The sequence below is a fragment of the Calonectris borealis genome, chromosome 11 (assembly GCF_964195595.1).
Source record: "Calonectris borealis chromosome 11, bCalBor7.hap1.2, whole genome shotgun sequence".
Lineage (NCBI taxonomy): Eukaryota > Metazoa > Chordata > Aves > Procellariiformes > Procellariidae > Calonectris > Calonectris borealis.
Window position 1 is genome coordinate 16,549,584 of NC_134322.1, and position 17,944 is coordinate 16,567,527.

The following is a 17,944-nucleotide window of genomic DNA, read 5'->3' on the forward strand; positions in this document are numbered from 1 at the left end:
GGTGGACCAGGCTGCTAAGATTGAAGTGGCTCAGGTGGATCTGGACTGGCAACAAAGGGTGAATTATTTATAGCCCAGTGGGCCCATGACACCTCAGGCCGTCAAGGAAGAGATGCAACATATAGATGGGCTCGTCATCAAGGGGTGGACTTACGTTAGGTTTTGTTGGGAGTTTCCTTTCCTCTGAGTGGAGGCAATTGATTCACAACGTAATAACAGGCAATGGAAACTTCCAAATGATGCCAAACAGGTCTATGCCTAGTAAAAACCTGGGACAACAAATATGTTCATAGTGTGGATGAGTGACCTAGTTCTTTAAATGCGTTTTCTGTAATTGGAAGATGAAGTAGAATTACATGCTTAAATGGAGAATGGATCATAAATCACCGACTGTGAGATAGATTTCTTATAATTTGTAGTTTTTACAAATTATCGCATTTTTAATGAACTCTCCCAAATTCCTTTGTTACCGCCACAGTTTACTGTCAAACAGTAAGACCTGTGACACCAACAGATGTTACTTAGATGAAATGTTTAGTATGCAGATGAATGTACATATCTTGTGATATAAAATTCTATATTTGCAATCATATTGAATTCATGTAGTAGTATATAATCTCTGTAAATACAATCTGCATATTGTATAATAACTTAGATCTTTAAATTTATACACTGTTGGAGTTTGCAGCAGTCATCCTGTCTTGCTTGTTTCCCATCTCCAGCTCTAACTAGTACCAGACCAACAGATACTTAGGCTGCTTACAAGAGAGGACCCCCTGTATTAGGATTCTGGAAATACTCTGAAGGTTAAATCTTCAGGTTTTATTACTCTGGTTTGTAAAAAATCTAATCTTAATACTGTGGCTGTATTTGTGCCTTATATTGGCACTACATGGTCATCATTTAACAAGCACCACGTAAAACGCTTTAAAATAATCAGATTCTGTTTTTCTTTTCTGAAAAAAATTATTTAGGGCAGAGAAATCTTTTCTATCCCTGTCAGCTTTTAGTTACCAGACTGGATTTGAAAAATATAGAAAGGTAGCTTATTGGTCTGTTATGTTATGTGAGTAACTTTGTCTAGGCGTATGCTTTCTCACAATGCATTAATGCAGTTTTACACCTTTATTTATGTTAAGCTTAGAAGTGTCTGCTGGAAATAAGAAAAGCCACACATGAATACCTGACTTCACGAATAATATCTGGGATGTCTGACTTGTTGACAGCCTCATGAGATGAATTTTGAGCTGTCATATACAACAGTAGAGACATTACCAGCTATAGCACAGAAAGGAAGATAGTACTTCTCAAGCACTTAATGTTATTTCCAAATGAACTGCTGCTTACAGTCCTCGTATCATTGCACTCTACATGATTAAGTAAACTGACTCTGCTGATCATTTTGGGGTTTTTGTCACCTGTTCATTAAAAATTGCTGCTGGTATGTTTCTGACAAAAAGTCAATACCATTATTCACTCATCTTGCGGGGGTAAAAATGGAATGCAGAAGCCCTGCTGTGAAGGTGGTCCTTGGTATATTGACTACCTTTCTGCTTTCCTGTATGAAAAGCACTGGTGCTTGAAATGCCTGTGGGGTATATCGCTGGATACTGGTATTTTGTTCACTGCTTTTTTTTCTTCATATGCAAGGAAGTCAGTGGATGCTTGAATATAGAGTGATGTAGAGTTGCCTGTGACTTTAGACGCAAGTTTTGAGTGTCACTTTTTTTTATCTGCCTCTAAATTTGAAGCGTGTCTGAAGATGTTCAGTTGTTTTGGGTAAGAAAAGGATATTGGCTGTTTTTTTTCAGACTGAGTATTAGCCTTGTTTTTTCCGTGGTACCAAAAACTTACATTTAAGAATCTGTAGCAAGTCCTTGTCGTAACTTCATGCATAGCTTTTAGGTGTGTTGTTTACAAAAATAGGTAGATATTTATGGCGGTTTATACAAAGTAGGTTGAGATTTTGAGACGTGGGAAGTGAGACCAAGCAATATGTAATGCAGATGTCGAGAGATTATAATAGAGGATCTAATCTCACTTCTGTTTTGCTTCTGGTTATGTTTAGAGAGCTCAGAGTGGTAGTGTGCTATGCTGGCAGTTGGAATTGTATGCTCAAGCTGAGGAGTATAAATAATAAGTGATTCAATAAAAGCAAAAGGATCTTAAATTTTACAAAGTGAACAGTAAAATACTGGAACTGTTCTGAATAGGTTTAACTTAACGTCTGCTGTTTGAATAGGTACCAGACATGGCGGGCTACCCTCACATCCGTTACATTTCATCGGGATTGGATGGAACATCATTCAGAGGCCCTTTCAGGGGCAATTTTGAGGTTTGTAATAGAATAAAACTAGATATATGTCAAAATGTGTCACGAGGGAATATGGGGAGGGTGTATGGTAGAGCTAGTTCTATATATAGTTGTAAAAGAATCATAAAGAAAATATCCTTTATTTATAGAATGACCTCACTATCATGAACTGGGATAAATGCATATTGAAAAGTCAGTCAATAAAAGATGCCCTGGTCAATGTAGGCTTAGGTGGTTATTAACTGACAGTATCTCTTGCTCTGCCCACCACCTCAGTTAGTAGGATGTAGCATTCACATGATATGTTGGTAAAAGGTAGTGGTGTCTCCGAATAACTGTGCCAGGATCCTCCTAGTGAGGGTGAAACTTGGCAACTTTAACAGTGCTGTCCTGTTTGTTACGTAGTGCAGGAATTGAAACTGAGGGAAGAAAAAAAATAAAGGAGAAAAAAAAAGGTATCAGATGCAGAGAGTTAATGACCTAGTCCACCGAAAACATCTTCAGTGACATCTCATGGTTCTAATAAACTCATTGCTGGAGAAAAATAAATCAGTCATTGTATTTCAAGCTTAAGCAACTTTTTTTTTCTTCTAAGCCTTAATGACTGTTAGAAAGCAAATATTTACGTAGCGCATTTTAGTTGCATTTTCCTCATTAGACACGCAAGTATGTGTGTACATACTGATAACCATTCCTAGCTGACAAACAATTTCTAATGTTTTTAGTAGTAAAATAGTGTTTCCTTATAACTTAAAATACCAGGCAGTGTTGTGTGGGTTTTTCTACAGAAACCCATCACTTTTCCCACACAACATACCCTTTTTTGCTTTGCCTGGATTTGAATAAGTTGGGAAATGAGAGTTTGTCATTCTGCAAATGGGTTAGAATAAAATTAATATTTACTCAAGGTAGTTGAAATAACAGTTCTTACACTGTTTATTCCTTGATAATTTTTTAGGAGCTGATTCACTTGGAGGAACGATTAGGCAATGTTAATCGTGGAGCAACACAGGGAACTATAGAAAGATGCACATACCCACATAAATACAAAAAGGTGAGGATTTCTCAAATTTTGGCCTGTCTGTAATATTTCTTTGAAAATGTAATAATGTTTATGTTTAGCTTAAATCTGCAGAAATGTCAGCTTCGAAGAGTGATGTTTTCTGTAGCTTGCAATTTCAAGGATTGTAAGCAAAGCTTACAATGCCACTTCTTTCACAAAGAAAATTAAAAATTTGGTCCTTAGATAAAGAGCTACTGTAATGTGATAAACAAAAGTGGTTTGATATGATTTAATAACTTGTCCAGCAGTTATGAATAGCCTTGTGAGCAATGAAATAACTATTGGTAACAGCTAAATTGTCAACAGACTTCAGTGATAACTCATCAAATAAAGTAAGACTTTATTTTTGCAATAAGTTGTTCATGATGCTTACCTGCTTGGTATGTATCATTTAACCTTTACTCTGACCATATTAGGAAGTTGAAGTTGGAGTTTATTATACCATAATACAGAATCCCTTGCACATTTACATAGTGTTCTTTCACACTTGATGAATAGTGACTTAAGATACTAGGTTTGAAAGGAATTTTTTTTTTGCCTCTTCATGAATGAAATGAAGATATTTATACATAGACAATGAGTAAAAGGACTGGTTGCAACAATATGAAATTAATATATTCACAGTCCAATAGACTTTCGTAATTAACAATAGTTAAATAAATATGAAATGTCCTATGAAATTTTGCTCCAAGTGCTAGTTCTTGATTCATTTTGGTTCAGATACATTTCAATAAATATTATGAAATTTTTTCAAAGAAGTATGTGTTGAATATGTATTAAAAACAGATTTTACTCAGTTTGTCAATAATGTCATCTCTACTAATAAGGTAACAACTGATTGGTTCTCACAGAGGAAACTGCACTGCAAACAAGATGGGGAGGAAGGAACAGAAGAAGACACAGAGGAAAAGTGTACCATCTGTTTGTCTATATTGGAGGAAGGTGAAGATGTCAGGTAAATAGTACCACTGAATATCAGAATATAATGTTAATGTTCTGGCTTTGAGACTATACTTTAATATGGTATACTACTCTTTGCTATTGTCCCTAGGTTAATAGTTACAATAAAAGACTGGTTCAATTGTCATTGAACCAATAAATAAAACAAGTTGCAATTGAAAACTCACATTGTTCAGTCTGTACTGTCTTTGGGTAGAATGTAGGTTATTCTCATATGGTCTTCCATAAGTTGACTCTCTGTCTTATAACACGAGCCCAAGCTGATACCCTGAATTAATCAGGACTGTCAATTTTAGTTTTTCTGGAGTAATGCTACTTAAGCTACAACAGGTTTAAATCACTGTAATACAGCAGAAACTAGCTGATGCTTGACTTCATTGCCCATATGCATTTCTTCTTAGAACTAGACAAAATGCAGGTTCAACTGGAAGGGCTAGTGAAACTTGTGGAGAAACATGCACATGCAAAAAGAATAGACGCCTCAATAGCAAACCCCACATTACTGTTTTTCCAATGGGTATGTTGATACGGAAATGCTTTATTAACACTAATGTTTTTCTGTTCTGATGACAGGCACCTTCCATGTATGCACCTTTTCCACCAAGTATGTGTAGATCAGTGGTTGATTACCAACAAGAAGTGCCCCATTTGCAGAGTGGACATTGAGGCTCAACTGCCTAGTGAAAGTTGACACCGCTTTCCAGAACTCTTGTCCTCCCTCTCACTCCCTCTCATCCTTCCTGGTACTGCAGTCAACCAAAGATGGCATGACTTACCTGCGCAGATTTGGAAGCATTGAACCTAGAGTGCTGGCTCTGCTATATGGTACAACTAATGCTAGACCTACAGTTTATGTAGAAGACAATTGAGTTTCAGTGTATTTATAAAACTTTTTTTTAGGTTTTACATTTTTTTCTTTTAATTCATTACTGTATTTTTGCATGGTTCCTTGTATTGCATTTGTTTGCACATATTATGGGCTTTGTGACCCCAAACTTGCAGGCAAGATTAGCTGCTTTAGTAAGTAGAATTGTGTGGTCTCTTTTTTTGGTTTGTTTTACATAGTATCGAGCTTTGAAAGTATGATTTCACTCATTACTAACCTCGGATTCCTTAATTTAATCAATCATATATTTTAGTTTAAATGTATAAAGATCATCTAGAAAAGGATAATATTATGTATTGAGACATTCCTTAATTAGGAAAAAATGGCTGCTGTATATTTACAATATCAGTTCTGAGTCAAATAACATCCTTAATACTGGGAACAGAATATGAACTATATTCAGTTTGACTGATACATATAGCATACTCATCACCAGAGTTTTTGTCTGATCAGATTTTTGTGTTTGTTTTTAAAATTTCAGCACAATGCAGATATATTTGAATGTCAATATTAAACATTTAGACTGCTGTTCAGATTGTATTTATCATTTTCTTCCTATGTCTAGAAATTTGAATCCCTAACTTAAATATTTGCTGCTGTGAAACAGCTCTAGTGAACACTAAATGTTGATTTCAGTTAGCTGGATTGTAGATACTTGCAGATGGAAAGAATTATTAGGTAAATGGAAAAAGAGCTTAGAATCTGTTTGGTCTTCTGCTAACTTAAGTTGAAGTATCTGCGCACATTGAGGGGGTTTTTTGGTTTGTGGGGGATTTTGGGGTGGTTTTTGTTTGTTTTTTGTTTGGTTTTTTTTTTTTAATATAAAACCATTCAATAAGGACTTAGAGCTGCAGGGTTTTTGGTTTTTTGGTGGGTGTTTTTTTTTTTTTTTGACCGATATACATGCATTCATAGAACTTCTAAGGATTCCAGGCTTGTCTTGGGGTTTTTATTAGTTTTAAAGTTAATAAAGTTAGCTAAATCCACTTGTCTCTTGTTTTATTTTTCATTAGTAAATTGAAAGCCTGTAAATTTCTGTAGAAACTGAGACACAAATTATGTGGTTACCTAGTTTTTGCCTTGATCATAGATTCCCTCTTTATAAATTACCAACAGTCCATCACTGATTGAAATATTTTCTATAGTTAAGATTTGCTGCATAATATAGTATATAGAATTAAGTTATAATGTACTAACGTTTCGCCTTTGGAGGAGGTTTTAGTCCACATCAGGATTCAAGTTGCTAATCAACATTCTTTCACATATAATAGATTATAGTTTATTTAAATGTGCTCAACATTGCAAAATGCAAATGTGCAAAAACATTGAGACAGTATTACTGTCACTTTGGAAAAGATGTTCCTCGGGGATCATATATGAACATGTCAATAAGCTTGCATTAAGCCACCTGCTTTGTAAGTGGATTGAATAATAAATACCTTCAGTTTCTCTTGTCTTTGTCTTTCATAATCAGATTAAGTGTAAAATGGTTTACAGTAAACCTAGAAGATGAACTGTTATGTTTACACTAAAAAAAGTGATCCATTTATAAATATTACCTTATCTAATTTGATGCCTGGTTTTGTCTGGTTAAAGCTGCTTCCCTTTTATATTTTTTTTTAATCTGTTAGGAGTAGCATTTGCCAGTGCAATGTCTATTGCTGGCAACAAACTTAACACCTCTGGCACTGAGGCTTTAAGTGGAGAGAAATTTTATTCCAGCATGTGTGATAAATGGACATTTTCAAGCTTAATTGCATTGCTAAAACTGAACTTAAAACCACTTTGTGCTTGTATGATGGGGGATGTAGGAGAGAGGCAACACATGATTTGACTGCTTCAAAACCTGACATGGTTTTATGCTAAAGCTTTTTGAACATTATGGCTGTAGGAAACTGAAAGTGGGTATGAAGTTGAAGCTGTATTGGTGAAAATTAGAGAAAGTAACTGCAAGGACTGAACAGACACTTTCTGTTCTTCAGTGACTGTTGAAAAGGAGGGAAGTTCGTTGACCACTGATGCTTGAATTCTGATGATACTCATTTTTAAAAGTTTCCCAGAAGGTACTTGAGAGACATGGGACAAAAAAAAACAGGGCCTCTGAAATAATTGAGACCCTGGGTATGTGATAGAATCTATTTTGGCTTCCTTACAGGACAAAGAAGCACAGATTTGGGGGATTTTTTTTTTTTTTTTTTTTTTTTAAAAAAATCTTTTATGCGCCTGATTTGGGTGCCTGGTACTAGAGGTATTTTAGTGGTCCATGAATTGACTTGTTTTATAACTGCTACTGATATTGTCTTGCTTTTAAATGTATGCATAACATTGTAATGTGATGTTGAACACTTAGGTATTTGCCAGGAATCACAGTGTTCTGATCTTACATGCTATTGCAGGGGCTAATAAAGCTGCAGCCTACTTCTATTCCAGAAAGTTGTGACTTAACCATAATTTAAGGAAAGGAAAAAGAATAGGCTTTTGATTTTGAAAATTTCCACCACTTACTGTGCTTTATATGCTTAGATGCATTGCCTTAAGTTTTCTGCAGCATCTTTGACTTTGAAGATAAGATTCTCAACAGTATGCATCAAATTACTTTTCATATAAAATTCCATTGTCAAAAGAAATTCTTTTGTATGCAATAAATAAAATGTTAGACTGGTATCATTCAAAATCTGTTTCTTGCGCAAGTTGTTTTTTTTCCCTTTTGCCTTGTTTTGCAAGTCTTGATCTGTAAAAATTCTTATATGTACTGCCTAAGAAAAAATTCTCTCGGTGAAGGATCAACATTTAGCCACAGTTAAATGTGTTGATAAACAGAACCATCTGCAACTTGGAAGGCAGGAAAACTGCCCTTATGAAGGATATAAAAATATTAATGTGTGCACATGTGAGTAAACATATAATGCCAATTTTGGGAGATTGCAGAATAGTTGTAATTCGACTTTTCTGTCAGTTTAGGGAATTACTGTAGAGTCTCAGGACTAGTTACTAAACTCTTACTAGCTTGTTACTAGCTGACTTGACGTGCCTTCCTGCAGTCGTATTTGAAATTTAAGCTGTAACACGCATCTGTTCGGGCTGGTTTCCCCTAGCGCGGAGTATCGAGTTGCTCTTGGGCATGAGGCGAGCCACCTCCGCAGGTGCTCCGTGTGACGGGTGCTGTAGTGCTCAGGTCGGCGCTGCGGGGTTTGGCTCACCGAGTAGAGAAGCCCCTGGAGGCGGCCGGGCTTCCAGCCAGCTGCCACCAGTACACGTGACGGGAAGTGCGGTGCCAGCCCTGCCGCGGCTCTGCTCGGCCGGGCCCAGCTGCCTCGTTTGCTCCATCCGCCCCCCGCCAGCCGAGAGCGCTGGCAGCTGCAGCACGGTGCTAACCGCCCAGACTCGCCGTCAAGCGCTTCTGGCGACAGGCGGCGCGAAGTCGTTTTGTCACCTTGGGTTCGCCCAAGCACCAGCTGAGGCGGCCGCCCCGCCCCCACCGCCGCTGCCCTCCGCCACAGGGCCTGGCTCGCCGGAAGTTGTTCAAGCCGTTTCCTGTTTGGGAGGGGCCCGAGAAGGTGGACCAATCGAGCACGTGCATCGTACGAAGCTGCCCAATAGGCGAACGGGAGGGGCTTTAAGAGAAGCCGCGGCGGCGCGAGGCAGGAGTCGCTGGTTTCGCTCGAGGCAGAAGCGAGTCTGCGAGGAGAGGCGCGAGCGGCTGCCGCCTCCCCTTCTCTCCGTGCCCATGGCGCTGCCGGCGTCGCGCCGCGCCGCTGTGAGTACTGCTTGGGCCGCGAGTGGGGGACGGGAGTCGGTCCGGCGGAAGGGTTGGGGGTGGCAGGGAGGGGGCGAGAGAGAGCGGGGGGGGGGGCGACCCGCCCACAGGCCTTGCCGCTCTTTTCCCTCAGGCAGCTAAATGCTGGGGCCGCGGCGCGAGCGGGCCGGAGAGGGCTCTGGCTCTGCCCTGCAGTGAGGTGGGGGGGTGGCCGCTCCCAGCGCTGTATCTGGCCGGGAGCCCCGCTCTGCTTTTGCGGGTACGGGCAGCGGCCGGAGTGGAGCGGGGTCTGGGCTGGGCTGCGGGGGTCGGGGGGGTGGGCGGATGAGGAGGAGACTGAAGCTGGGCTGAGCTTTTGAGGGGGCGGTGGTGAGGGGGTGCGCGCTGCCCTCGCCCCCGGGATTGGAGGGCAGGGCTTCACCTGGCACTGCCCTCAGCTTGCACCTGGCCTTGGCCGGCTGCTCCTCCCCCTCAAAGTGTGGGAGGGAGGGAGAAAATTCAAGCTACTTACGGGAAGGTGAAGGAATGGAACACAAGAACCTCTTTTCTACGGTCACTGTCTAATGGTTTAAATGAAACTCCACGAGAACCTCTTGAAAGCTGGTGCCTTCTTTGCTGTGTTTAACAAAGAATGTTTATTTTTGTATGTATAAAATAACTTTTTTCATTTCCGTGGCATGTATGTAATAAAGAAATTGCTTTGTTCATCTTCATGGGAATACTGCTATAGTTACAAAGTGCGTAAATACAATAAATAAGTAGCAGGTAAGCACTCTAATGATGTCAGTGAGGAAGAACGAGATAGGGTGCATTGCTCTAATCTCGCAACAGTTTCAGAGAGTACAGTACTGTCTGCAACCTATACAGAGGAGATTTCTTCCTCTGAGCACGTGTGAACAGGTAGGAAATAAACATTGGTTGAGTAATGGGTAGCATGCACAGAGGTACACCGGTACAGTGGTGGTAAGTCTATAATGGAGTTGGACATCTGAAGACTAAATAAAGTTGGTCTCTGACTCTTAAGCTGCAATTTTATTGTTTTAGGTCACTAGAGGGGTGGAGAATGCTGCGACTGAACTTAATAGTAAAGCCAAAACTCACCTTACTGGCAAAAGGGCTGCTTTGGAAGAAATAGGAAATAAAGTTGCAACAAGAGGCACACATATAGCTAAGGTAAAGGAACATTTGAAATATACCTATAAGGAAAAAATGGATTACTAGCTCTGTACTAATAGTAATTGTTTTCACTACAGAAAACAGAATGCTCCAAAGCATCCATAAAGCCTACAAAAGGACCTAGTAAGATGACAAATGGAATTGTACTGCCTAAACCTCCAGCTGCTGGGAATCGAGCAATCAAAGAAACTGGTATTCCAAAGGTAGGAAGTAATGATATTGTTCTGATTCTTAATTTGATGTGCAGCTTAGAGCTCTGACTTCAGACTAGCTTATCTGTAGATATATCTCACTTCCCTGCTGAAAAAGCAAAGCCTCTGTACTGAGGTTTTTGTTTAATGCATGTTGTGCTTAAAGGCTAACATTAAGGTGGCAGAACTGCTGAAGTATTGGATGAAGTTTCTGCTTTATCTGGCAATTACTGGAAGGTCTTACAATTCTGTCTGTATGGCAACTTGGTGAAAGCTTGCCACGCTAGAATGTAAGCTCAGTTTCAATTTCTTTTATCTTAAGAAATTGTGTTAGTAACTGGAAAAATGTGGAAATGAAGGAACACTGCAGCTTAAACAGTAGATATGTAAGCGCTATGATCTGTTCCTTAGGTTCTGTCTCCTGTCCCTATGGATGTATCTATGCAAGAGGAGGATTTGTGCCAAGCCTTCTCTGATGTGTTGCTCAACAATGTAGAAGACATTGACGCTGAGGATTGGGAGAATCCCCAGCTGTGTAGTGACTACGTAAAAGATATCTATCTGTATCTGAGGGAGCTTGAGGTATGACATACTGAGTCTGTGCTTCTGCAGTATAGTGTTAATTTTGTTGCTCAGACAGCTCTTTCTCCAACAGCTGCAGCAATCGGTCCGCCCATGTTACCTCGACGGGAAGACAATTAACGGGCGTATGCGTGCAATTTTAGTTGACTGGCTTGTCCAGGTCCACTCAAGATTCCAACTTCTGCAGGAAACACTGTATATGTGTGTTGCAGTTATGGATCGCTTCTTACAAGTAAGTCAGATATTTTTCAACTCATTTGGATAGGAGACTTGTTCAATGTCTGTGCTTTTAAAGGCGTTTAGGATTTATCCTTTCTTTATAAAACTAAGAACCTATAAAATCTGCTCTTTGTGTAAGAGCTCTGCATAATGTAGCATCTTAACTCTGAGGCTGCGGTCCTCTTTGAGCATGTCATTATAGGGACACTTCTGACTCAAAGTGGAAAATCTCATTTATGTCGTAAGAATGAGCACTGTCATACTGGTATTTTAAACTGATAAATTAGAATCTGTTTATCTGGAGTTTGACATTTTGGGGTCTGCTTTTTAAATTCCTGTATTGCAGAGTCATCCAGTACCCCGTAAGAGGCTTCAGCTGGTGGGTGTAACAGCACTGCTTCTAGCTTCAAAATACGAAGAGATGTTCTCTCCTGATGTAGCAGACTTTGTTTACATTACTGACAATGCCTACACCAGTGATGAAATCAGAGAAATGGAGATTATGATTCTTAAAGAGTTAAACTTCAATTTGGGACGACCTCTTCCAATTCACTTCTTAAGAAGAGCATCAAAAGCTGGTGAGGTGCGTACTCGTCCTCATTATCTAGAACTTTCCTATGTGTGAAAAGTCTTATCAGGATTGCTTCCGGCAATTTTATCATGTGATCCGACATGCTCATCAAGAAATATTCAGCTATGAAACTCCTCCATGTGGAGTAACGTGACAACACCACTGTGGCAGCCAGTAGCGGTTCATGTTTATGGCCCCCATGTTTCACGGGGGCCTGTGTTCAGTCTTAGTGGCAGTAATTTTACTGTTAGGGTAAACTAAACATACCTAGAGCAGAACTCTTGCTTTTAAAGTAATCTTTTGTCTGGTGATCAGGGTATTTCCTAGTGAAAGGGGAGCAGTGTTGCAGTTCTTCATAATTTTTGGATGCAAATATTGTATTATTTAAGAATCAAGAGATAAGCTTTCTCTTTGACCTGACCCTTTTTTCCCACCTCAGTAGTTACACTCAAGTGAACTGCCCACACTTGAAGTGGGCTTCGGTTACCTCAAGAGACCACTAGGTAACTCTTGAAGTTAGCTGTCTGCTTTAATAAGGATCTCCTTAAGTCATTTTATATTTTTTTATCCCCCCCCCGCCTTAGTGTATTACAGAGGGAGCACTTTTATCCCTAGTTGGGCACAGCAGTGCCTGATACTGCAGTTTTTCTGTTAAAATCCCTCACTTGACTTTGTGCCTAAATTCCAAATGGCTGCTAGACTAGGCTGGTTTGGACTCTGGTCTCAATTTTGAGATGGGTGCCTGTTAGAGAAGTATGGTCCCTAGACCTTAATAAGGACTTTGTTAATCAATACAATAAGCAATCCTGAATTATTGTGATTGATAAGGTGAAGTGAAACTTTGTGCTCTCCATCTGGTAGGCTGATGCTAAGCAACATACACTAGCAAAATACCTAATGGAGCTGACGCTGATAGACTATGATATGGTTCACCATCGTCCTTCAGAGATTGCAGCTGCTGCATTATGCTTGTCCCAAAAGATTCTGGGACATAACAAGTGGGTAAGTATTTTAATCAAATTTGTTGTTAGGAGTTTTTTCCTTCAGTTGATTGACTTGAACCATTAAGACAATTACTTTAGAAAATTGCGTTTAGGGCGGTAATGCTGGTGATCAAATGTCAGTTGGACAGCCTGATGCATAGTTACAGCTAGAAAAAGGAATATCATTCTAAAAACTTACTATCTTTTTCTGTGTGAACACTGTGGTATGAAAGGATTTTTCTCTTGCAAGTATTGAGTTACAGAAGGCCACACTGTAAATAAACGTAGATTTTTTTTTTATAATTCTCGCAGTACATGTAGAGTAACGAAATCGTGGACCATGAATAGTGAATTGTAATTCAACTAGCGGGTACTCTTGCAAGGGTTGCTTCTTTTATCCTCTGTGCAGTGTAGGAATGTGGTTCTTGGCATTGATGTGTCCAGACTTCTACCACACGCCAGAAGTTATCCTGGATCTGTCACCTAATCTGACAGTACTACAGTTCGTAGCACTCAAGGCTAACACATGAAGCTTAGGGCATTTGATACCTGAAGTGTTCCCCAGGAATCCCCACTTCATAAATCTCAAATTTCTCGCCGTTACGCTGCAGGGTGCAAAGCAGCAGTACTACACTGGGTATACAGAAGACAGTCTTGTGATGACTATGAAACATATGGCCAAGAATGTGGTCAAAGTAAATGAGAAGTTAACAAAATACACTGTAAGTAAAACTACTGAAATCTTTGTAATGTTTTAGAAATACCCTTGCTGCATATTGTGGCTCCTTAGGTAAATGTTTGTATGTTATCTTAAAGCATATGCTATTCTGACAAGCCTGTGAGAGGATGGTGCATTAGTACTAACTTCAAAACATTTTGGATAAACTCTGCTCTTGTTACTTTGCAAGCTAGTTCACTTCTAACTTTGTTTGTTTGCTTGTTTTCCAAGCAGTCAGGCTAATTGACCCAAAATTATCTGCCTGAACTTAAATACTGTATGTGTAAATCTTTTGTAACACTGTTCCTCTACCTCTGCAGGCTATCAAGAACAAGTACGCAAGTAGCAAACTACTGACGATCAGCACAATCCCTCAGCTGAGCAGCAAGATAATCAAGGACCTGGCTTTATCACTGTTATGATAACCTTAGGCAGCCAAGTCCTGATGGTATATATACTTCATCCTTATTTGCCTATTGGGGCAAAACTACTGCTCTTTGTACATAGCATTCCAGCCTTACCACAGACACTTCAGACTCACTCGGAAGGTGAAATTTTAAACTTGCTTTGTAATACAACTATCTACCTAGAAATAAAGCTCCTCTCTTTTTTTTTTTTAAAAAAAAAAAAAAAGAGTAGTGTGACTGTGAATCTTTAAGGCATTACCTAGGCATGTTTGCAATCTAATGTCCAAGCAGGACACTTGACTAAATAGGTGATTGATACAACTTGCAGTTAGATGTGGATGATTATTCTCAGTGGTTGTTTCCAATGAGAATCTCCAGGCTTTATAGTGGGTTATATTTAGTAACTTCTTGTTTTCACTCTTAAGGTAAGAAAGAGCAGGCTGATCATTTTTTTCTTGGTAGTACCTTAAAGGATACTAAATATGTACTTTATTTCAGTGCCTTATTCCAAAGAAGTATACAGGGATTTCTTTTTGTAGTTTGTTGCAAATTTGGGGAAAGAAGTAGGCTGGCTGTAACAGATACTAGCCTTGTAAATTTTCGTATTTAGGTGAACATAAGACAATATGTTCTCTATCTTTGTGTACCTAAACAAAGGGAGCTAAGGTAGAGAAATTCTAAGTCTCCTGTGATGCTAACCACTGGGTGCAGGAGCTGTAGGTGTGAAACTATAGGGATGAGACCTTTTGAACCAGCTCAGGTCTCAAAACCTGCTTCACTTCTTGGACAAAAAAAAAACACCCTAGTTTTTCATTGCCTGTTCACTCACACACCCCACCCCACCCCCCCCTTCCAATTAACCTCTATACCTGGGAAAATACAGTCAAACCCACTGTAAGTAGATTCCTTATCACTTCTTAACATTTTGCTTTCCTTTGTTTCTAATAAACATCAGTATCTGTATGCTCAAGGAATACAAGCATGTAAGTAATGCAACTTTTCTGCCTCAATACCTCATTTAAGCCTATTTGTTAACTTAGTCCTATATAAGTAATGTTAAGTTACAGACCCTTAGGTATTCTCCAAGTTATACTGAACTCACTACTGCCCTTCTCCCAGTGTCTCCTCTTCATGAGTGTGCTGGCCCTGATGTAGAAGGCAAGAACCCAATTCTACAAAAATGGCCTAGAGCCCAGTGCTCCCCCTGTGGGAAGGATGTTGAGGCTACTGGTTTTTATCTTTTCAAGCTGGAGACTTTTCTCTCCCATAGGATAAGTAAGCCTAGCACTTACTGCACATGGCCTTTTGAAAAACAAGCTTGATCTCTTGTGTGTATGACTCTACCCTGGACTGAGGCCCTAGTTTCTAGAAACGGCTTCTATGGTCAGTCATCTCTTAATGGAGATGGAGTTCAAGTGTGCCTAAATTAGGCTTAGGCAATGGTTTAGGAGGGATTCAGGACTTTTAGCTGTATCTTAAAGCTTACGCAACTTCCTAATATCAACATACGCAGGTTTTTTCAACTGCTCTTAACAGGAAGAAATGTAATGCACAGCACTTCAGCTGGGCATAGTGAAAATGGTTTGGTTTGGAGCAAAGAAAGGGCATTTTAGAAGTGAGTGCAGTAAAATCCAGCAGACATTGTTGTGGAGGGATCTGTTTGTATATGTAACTGAAAACAAACTGCACAGAGAACAGACCTGTTCAGCTAACTGCTGCTTGTGTTTTATTTTATGGAGGTTCAGAAGGCAAAGCATGAACGCTGATAACTCTATGGCAAGCAACAGCCACTCTGGTGTGGGAGGCAATCAGACTTAAGCAGTAACTTTTGCCTTTGCCATTTAAAAGTAGTGCATATCTGTAAGTACCTGGCATAAAAATTCTAGTAGAACTACTTCATGAATAAGAACAGTGGAATACTACATTATACATTCATACATGTTTCTATCATACTCAGTTTTTATATACAGTATATGATCTGTTTCTATAAATGTACAGCTCTGCATAAAGACACTTCTTATAACAGGTAGAGCATTAAACATAAATCCAACATGGGCCAGCCATATTATAATATAAATCTTGAAGAAGGCAACATTGTTTAGCATACAGTACTATGTGGTTTTCTGTTTTAACTTCTTATAGTGCCTGTTGGAGTCCCTAAACACATCAGCAAACACAAACCAGTTCCATTACAACTCTGTACAGAATTACTTAAATATACCCTCACAGTAGGTTTTTGGATGGTAATATCCCAAATGAGCCTAAATCTTTTTGATATGTAGCAGCATACTTAACGTGTTCCCCAGAATGATCTGCATTAGAGGAAATGTGCATTTAACGTTATCTTCAGTAGATAATTTAAAAGGTTACTGATACTCAGCTGAAGGCACTTATTAAATACACCCCTTTCAAAGTCCCTGGTCCCAGACTGCAAAGCACCTTTCTGTTTCAGGAAGATGGTAGGTTTGCGCGTTCTTCACTTACTAGGTGTTAAAACCAGGTTTTAAATATAATAAATAATTGGTCAGTATGTCCATTGCTATATGCTTCTGAGACAAAAGATCGAAGTCTGTGTGCTGCAGGTAATTTTCCTTCTACTCATATACAACTTTACTGGTGAAAATACTGCTGAGAATGGCAGATCTCAGAAGAACAGTGTCCTGAAGGCAAGGGAAACATCTCCAACCACTGGTAACTTCATGGCAATTTTTCTCTGATAATCTTTTATATCTTGGTGACATAATTGTTGGGAAACAGACCTTGTTTCCCTCGTAGTCTTCCTGTCCACCAGCCAGAAGGATCTATGACAAAGAAAGCAAAGTAAGTAGTGAGGTTTTGTAAACCTCTTTGTATGCTTTTTGAGGCAACCTTGCAAAGCTACTCCACACAGTGAGAGCCCTCTTGTGAAGGACTGAGGAACGATTTGGAGAACCTGAGCTTGCTAATCTTTTGGCCACATCACTATGCCTTATGAGGTTGCTTTGGAGACACGGAGTTGGAACTGCTTCATTACTTTCTGGTTCTTGTGCTATAGCTGTGGTTTAGGCTAATTTTCAGCCAGAGCCCGTGACGGAATTACACTCTCTCTAAATTTACAGGTCTGCAGTACCTAGTAACGCATATGTCACTGATCTGTCTCTGACATGCTTTTAAGCGAACAGGTTTGGTTGGTGTGGAGACCGCTCCTTGAGCTATCACAGGAATTCGCGAGCCTAATGAGGGAAGGTAACTGCAGGGTGGCTCAAAAAGTCATGTCTTAACTACTTACGACAGTGTACCTTCGAGATTAGTACTTGAGTAACAAAACTTTTGATCACTACATACCTTCTTTAATTATATCAATCACGTCGTTGGCATTAAAGCTAAGTTCATCTGTGTCCTGAGCATCATATGCGTACAGTGCCCTGCACTGCGGTACCTGAGGCTTAGGTTTTGGCTGTGGTTTAGGCCTTCCTCCAGCTGGTGGGGGTCGGTTTGTTGTCTGCCTGCGAACACTAATGGGAGAAAAAAAAATGTTAACGTGCTTCAGAGCTTATGACTTGAACCTAAGCTTTATTAACCCGACTGTCCTAATAAATTGATTCTAAATAATATCACAGAACAAGGGAAAAAGGATTCTCTTAAATGTCACAATTAAAAATAGCAATGTAAGGCTCTCCTGTGAAAGGCACAGAGTTGCCATTTCTTTCCTACTTAAATGGATGATTAGGTACTTCCAAACAGCAGTTCAAATGCATAGGAGAAGACATTTTAGTGCTCAGGCTGGAATGTAAACTAATGTGCACATGCAGTTCATGCATATCTTGGCATCTACACAGCTTAGACTGTCTCTTCCCATGCCCCAACTTCACCAGGGATTTAGTTTGCAGTATTAAAAACAAAGTTCTAGCTCACAGGCTTGCTACTTTACCATTCGTGTGACTAAGCTGTAAGAGAGACTGCATCTCTCTTAAGTTGCCTCAGATTCCAGGGCCGTCTATGGACTTGTTCTGTTATAGTCAACTCTGAAGCAGCAGGGGAGATGCTGCACAAACTCTTTGTCACAGCTGTGACCACTCCAAAGATTAGGAAGGGGAAAGAGGGAAGAAATGCACTTTGCCAGCTCATCAGCTAATAA

The 17,944-nt window shown here is 39.7% G+C and overlaps 3 protein-coding genes across 8 annotated transcripts in view; 2 read left to right on the forward strand and 1 right to left on the reverse strand.

The window, feature by feature from the left end:
* Positions 1–6,672, forward strand: part of RNF111 (ring finger protein 111) — a 57,478-nt gene extending 50,806 nt beyond the window's left edge. For 3 of the 6 annotated variants that reach the window (XM_075160207.1, XM_075160208.1, XM_075160202.1), the window contains 4 exons: positions 2,243–2,335; positions 3,273–3,368; positions 4,205–4,332; positions 4,911–6,672. In XM_075160207.1, the coding sequence (XP_075016308.1) occupies positions 2,243–2,335; positions 3,273–3,368; positions 4,205–4,332; positions 4,911–5,028 (435 nt within the window). In that variant the 3' untranslated portion in view covers positions 5,029–6,672. The remainder of the gene's footprint in view (positions 1–2,242; positions 2,336–3,272; positions 3,369–4,204; positions 4,333–4,910) is intronic. The other 3 variants (XM_075160203.1, XM_075160204.1, XM_075160206.1) reach the window with 2 other exon arrangements.
* Positions 6,673–8,256: 1,584 nt separating this feature from the next.
* Positions 8,257–15,539, forward strand: CCNB2 (cyclin B2). The gene is made up of 9 exons (XM_075160218.1): positions 8,257–8,980; positions 10,025–10,153; positions 10,234–10,359; positions 10,759–10,929; positions 11,003–11,161; positions 11,495–11,731; positions 12,581–12,721; positions 13,314–13,424; positions 13,741–15,539. Exons 1-9 carry the CDS (start codon positions 8,345–8,347, stop codon positions 13,840–13,842), a joined length of 1,812 nt encoding a protein of 603 aa, XP_075016319.1. The 5' UTR covers positions 8,257–8,344; the 3' UTR covers positions 13,843–15,539.
* Positions 15,533–17,944, reverse strand: part of MYO1E (myosin IE) — a 93,431-nt gene continuing 91,019 nt past the window's right edge. Inside the window, exons 27-28 of the mRNA XM_075160209.1 lie at positions 17,152–17,321; positions 15,533–16,628 (exon numbers count right to left, since the gene is read on the reverse strand). Of these exons, the coding sequence (XP_075016310.1) occupies positions 16,552–16,628; positions 17,152–17,321 (247 nt within the window). The 3' untranslated portion in view covers positions 15,533–16,551. The remainder of the gene's footprint in view (positions 16,629–17,151; positions 17,322–17,944) is intronic.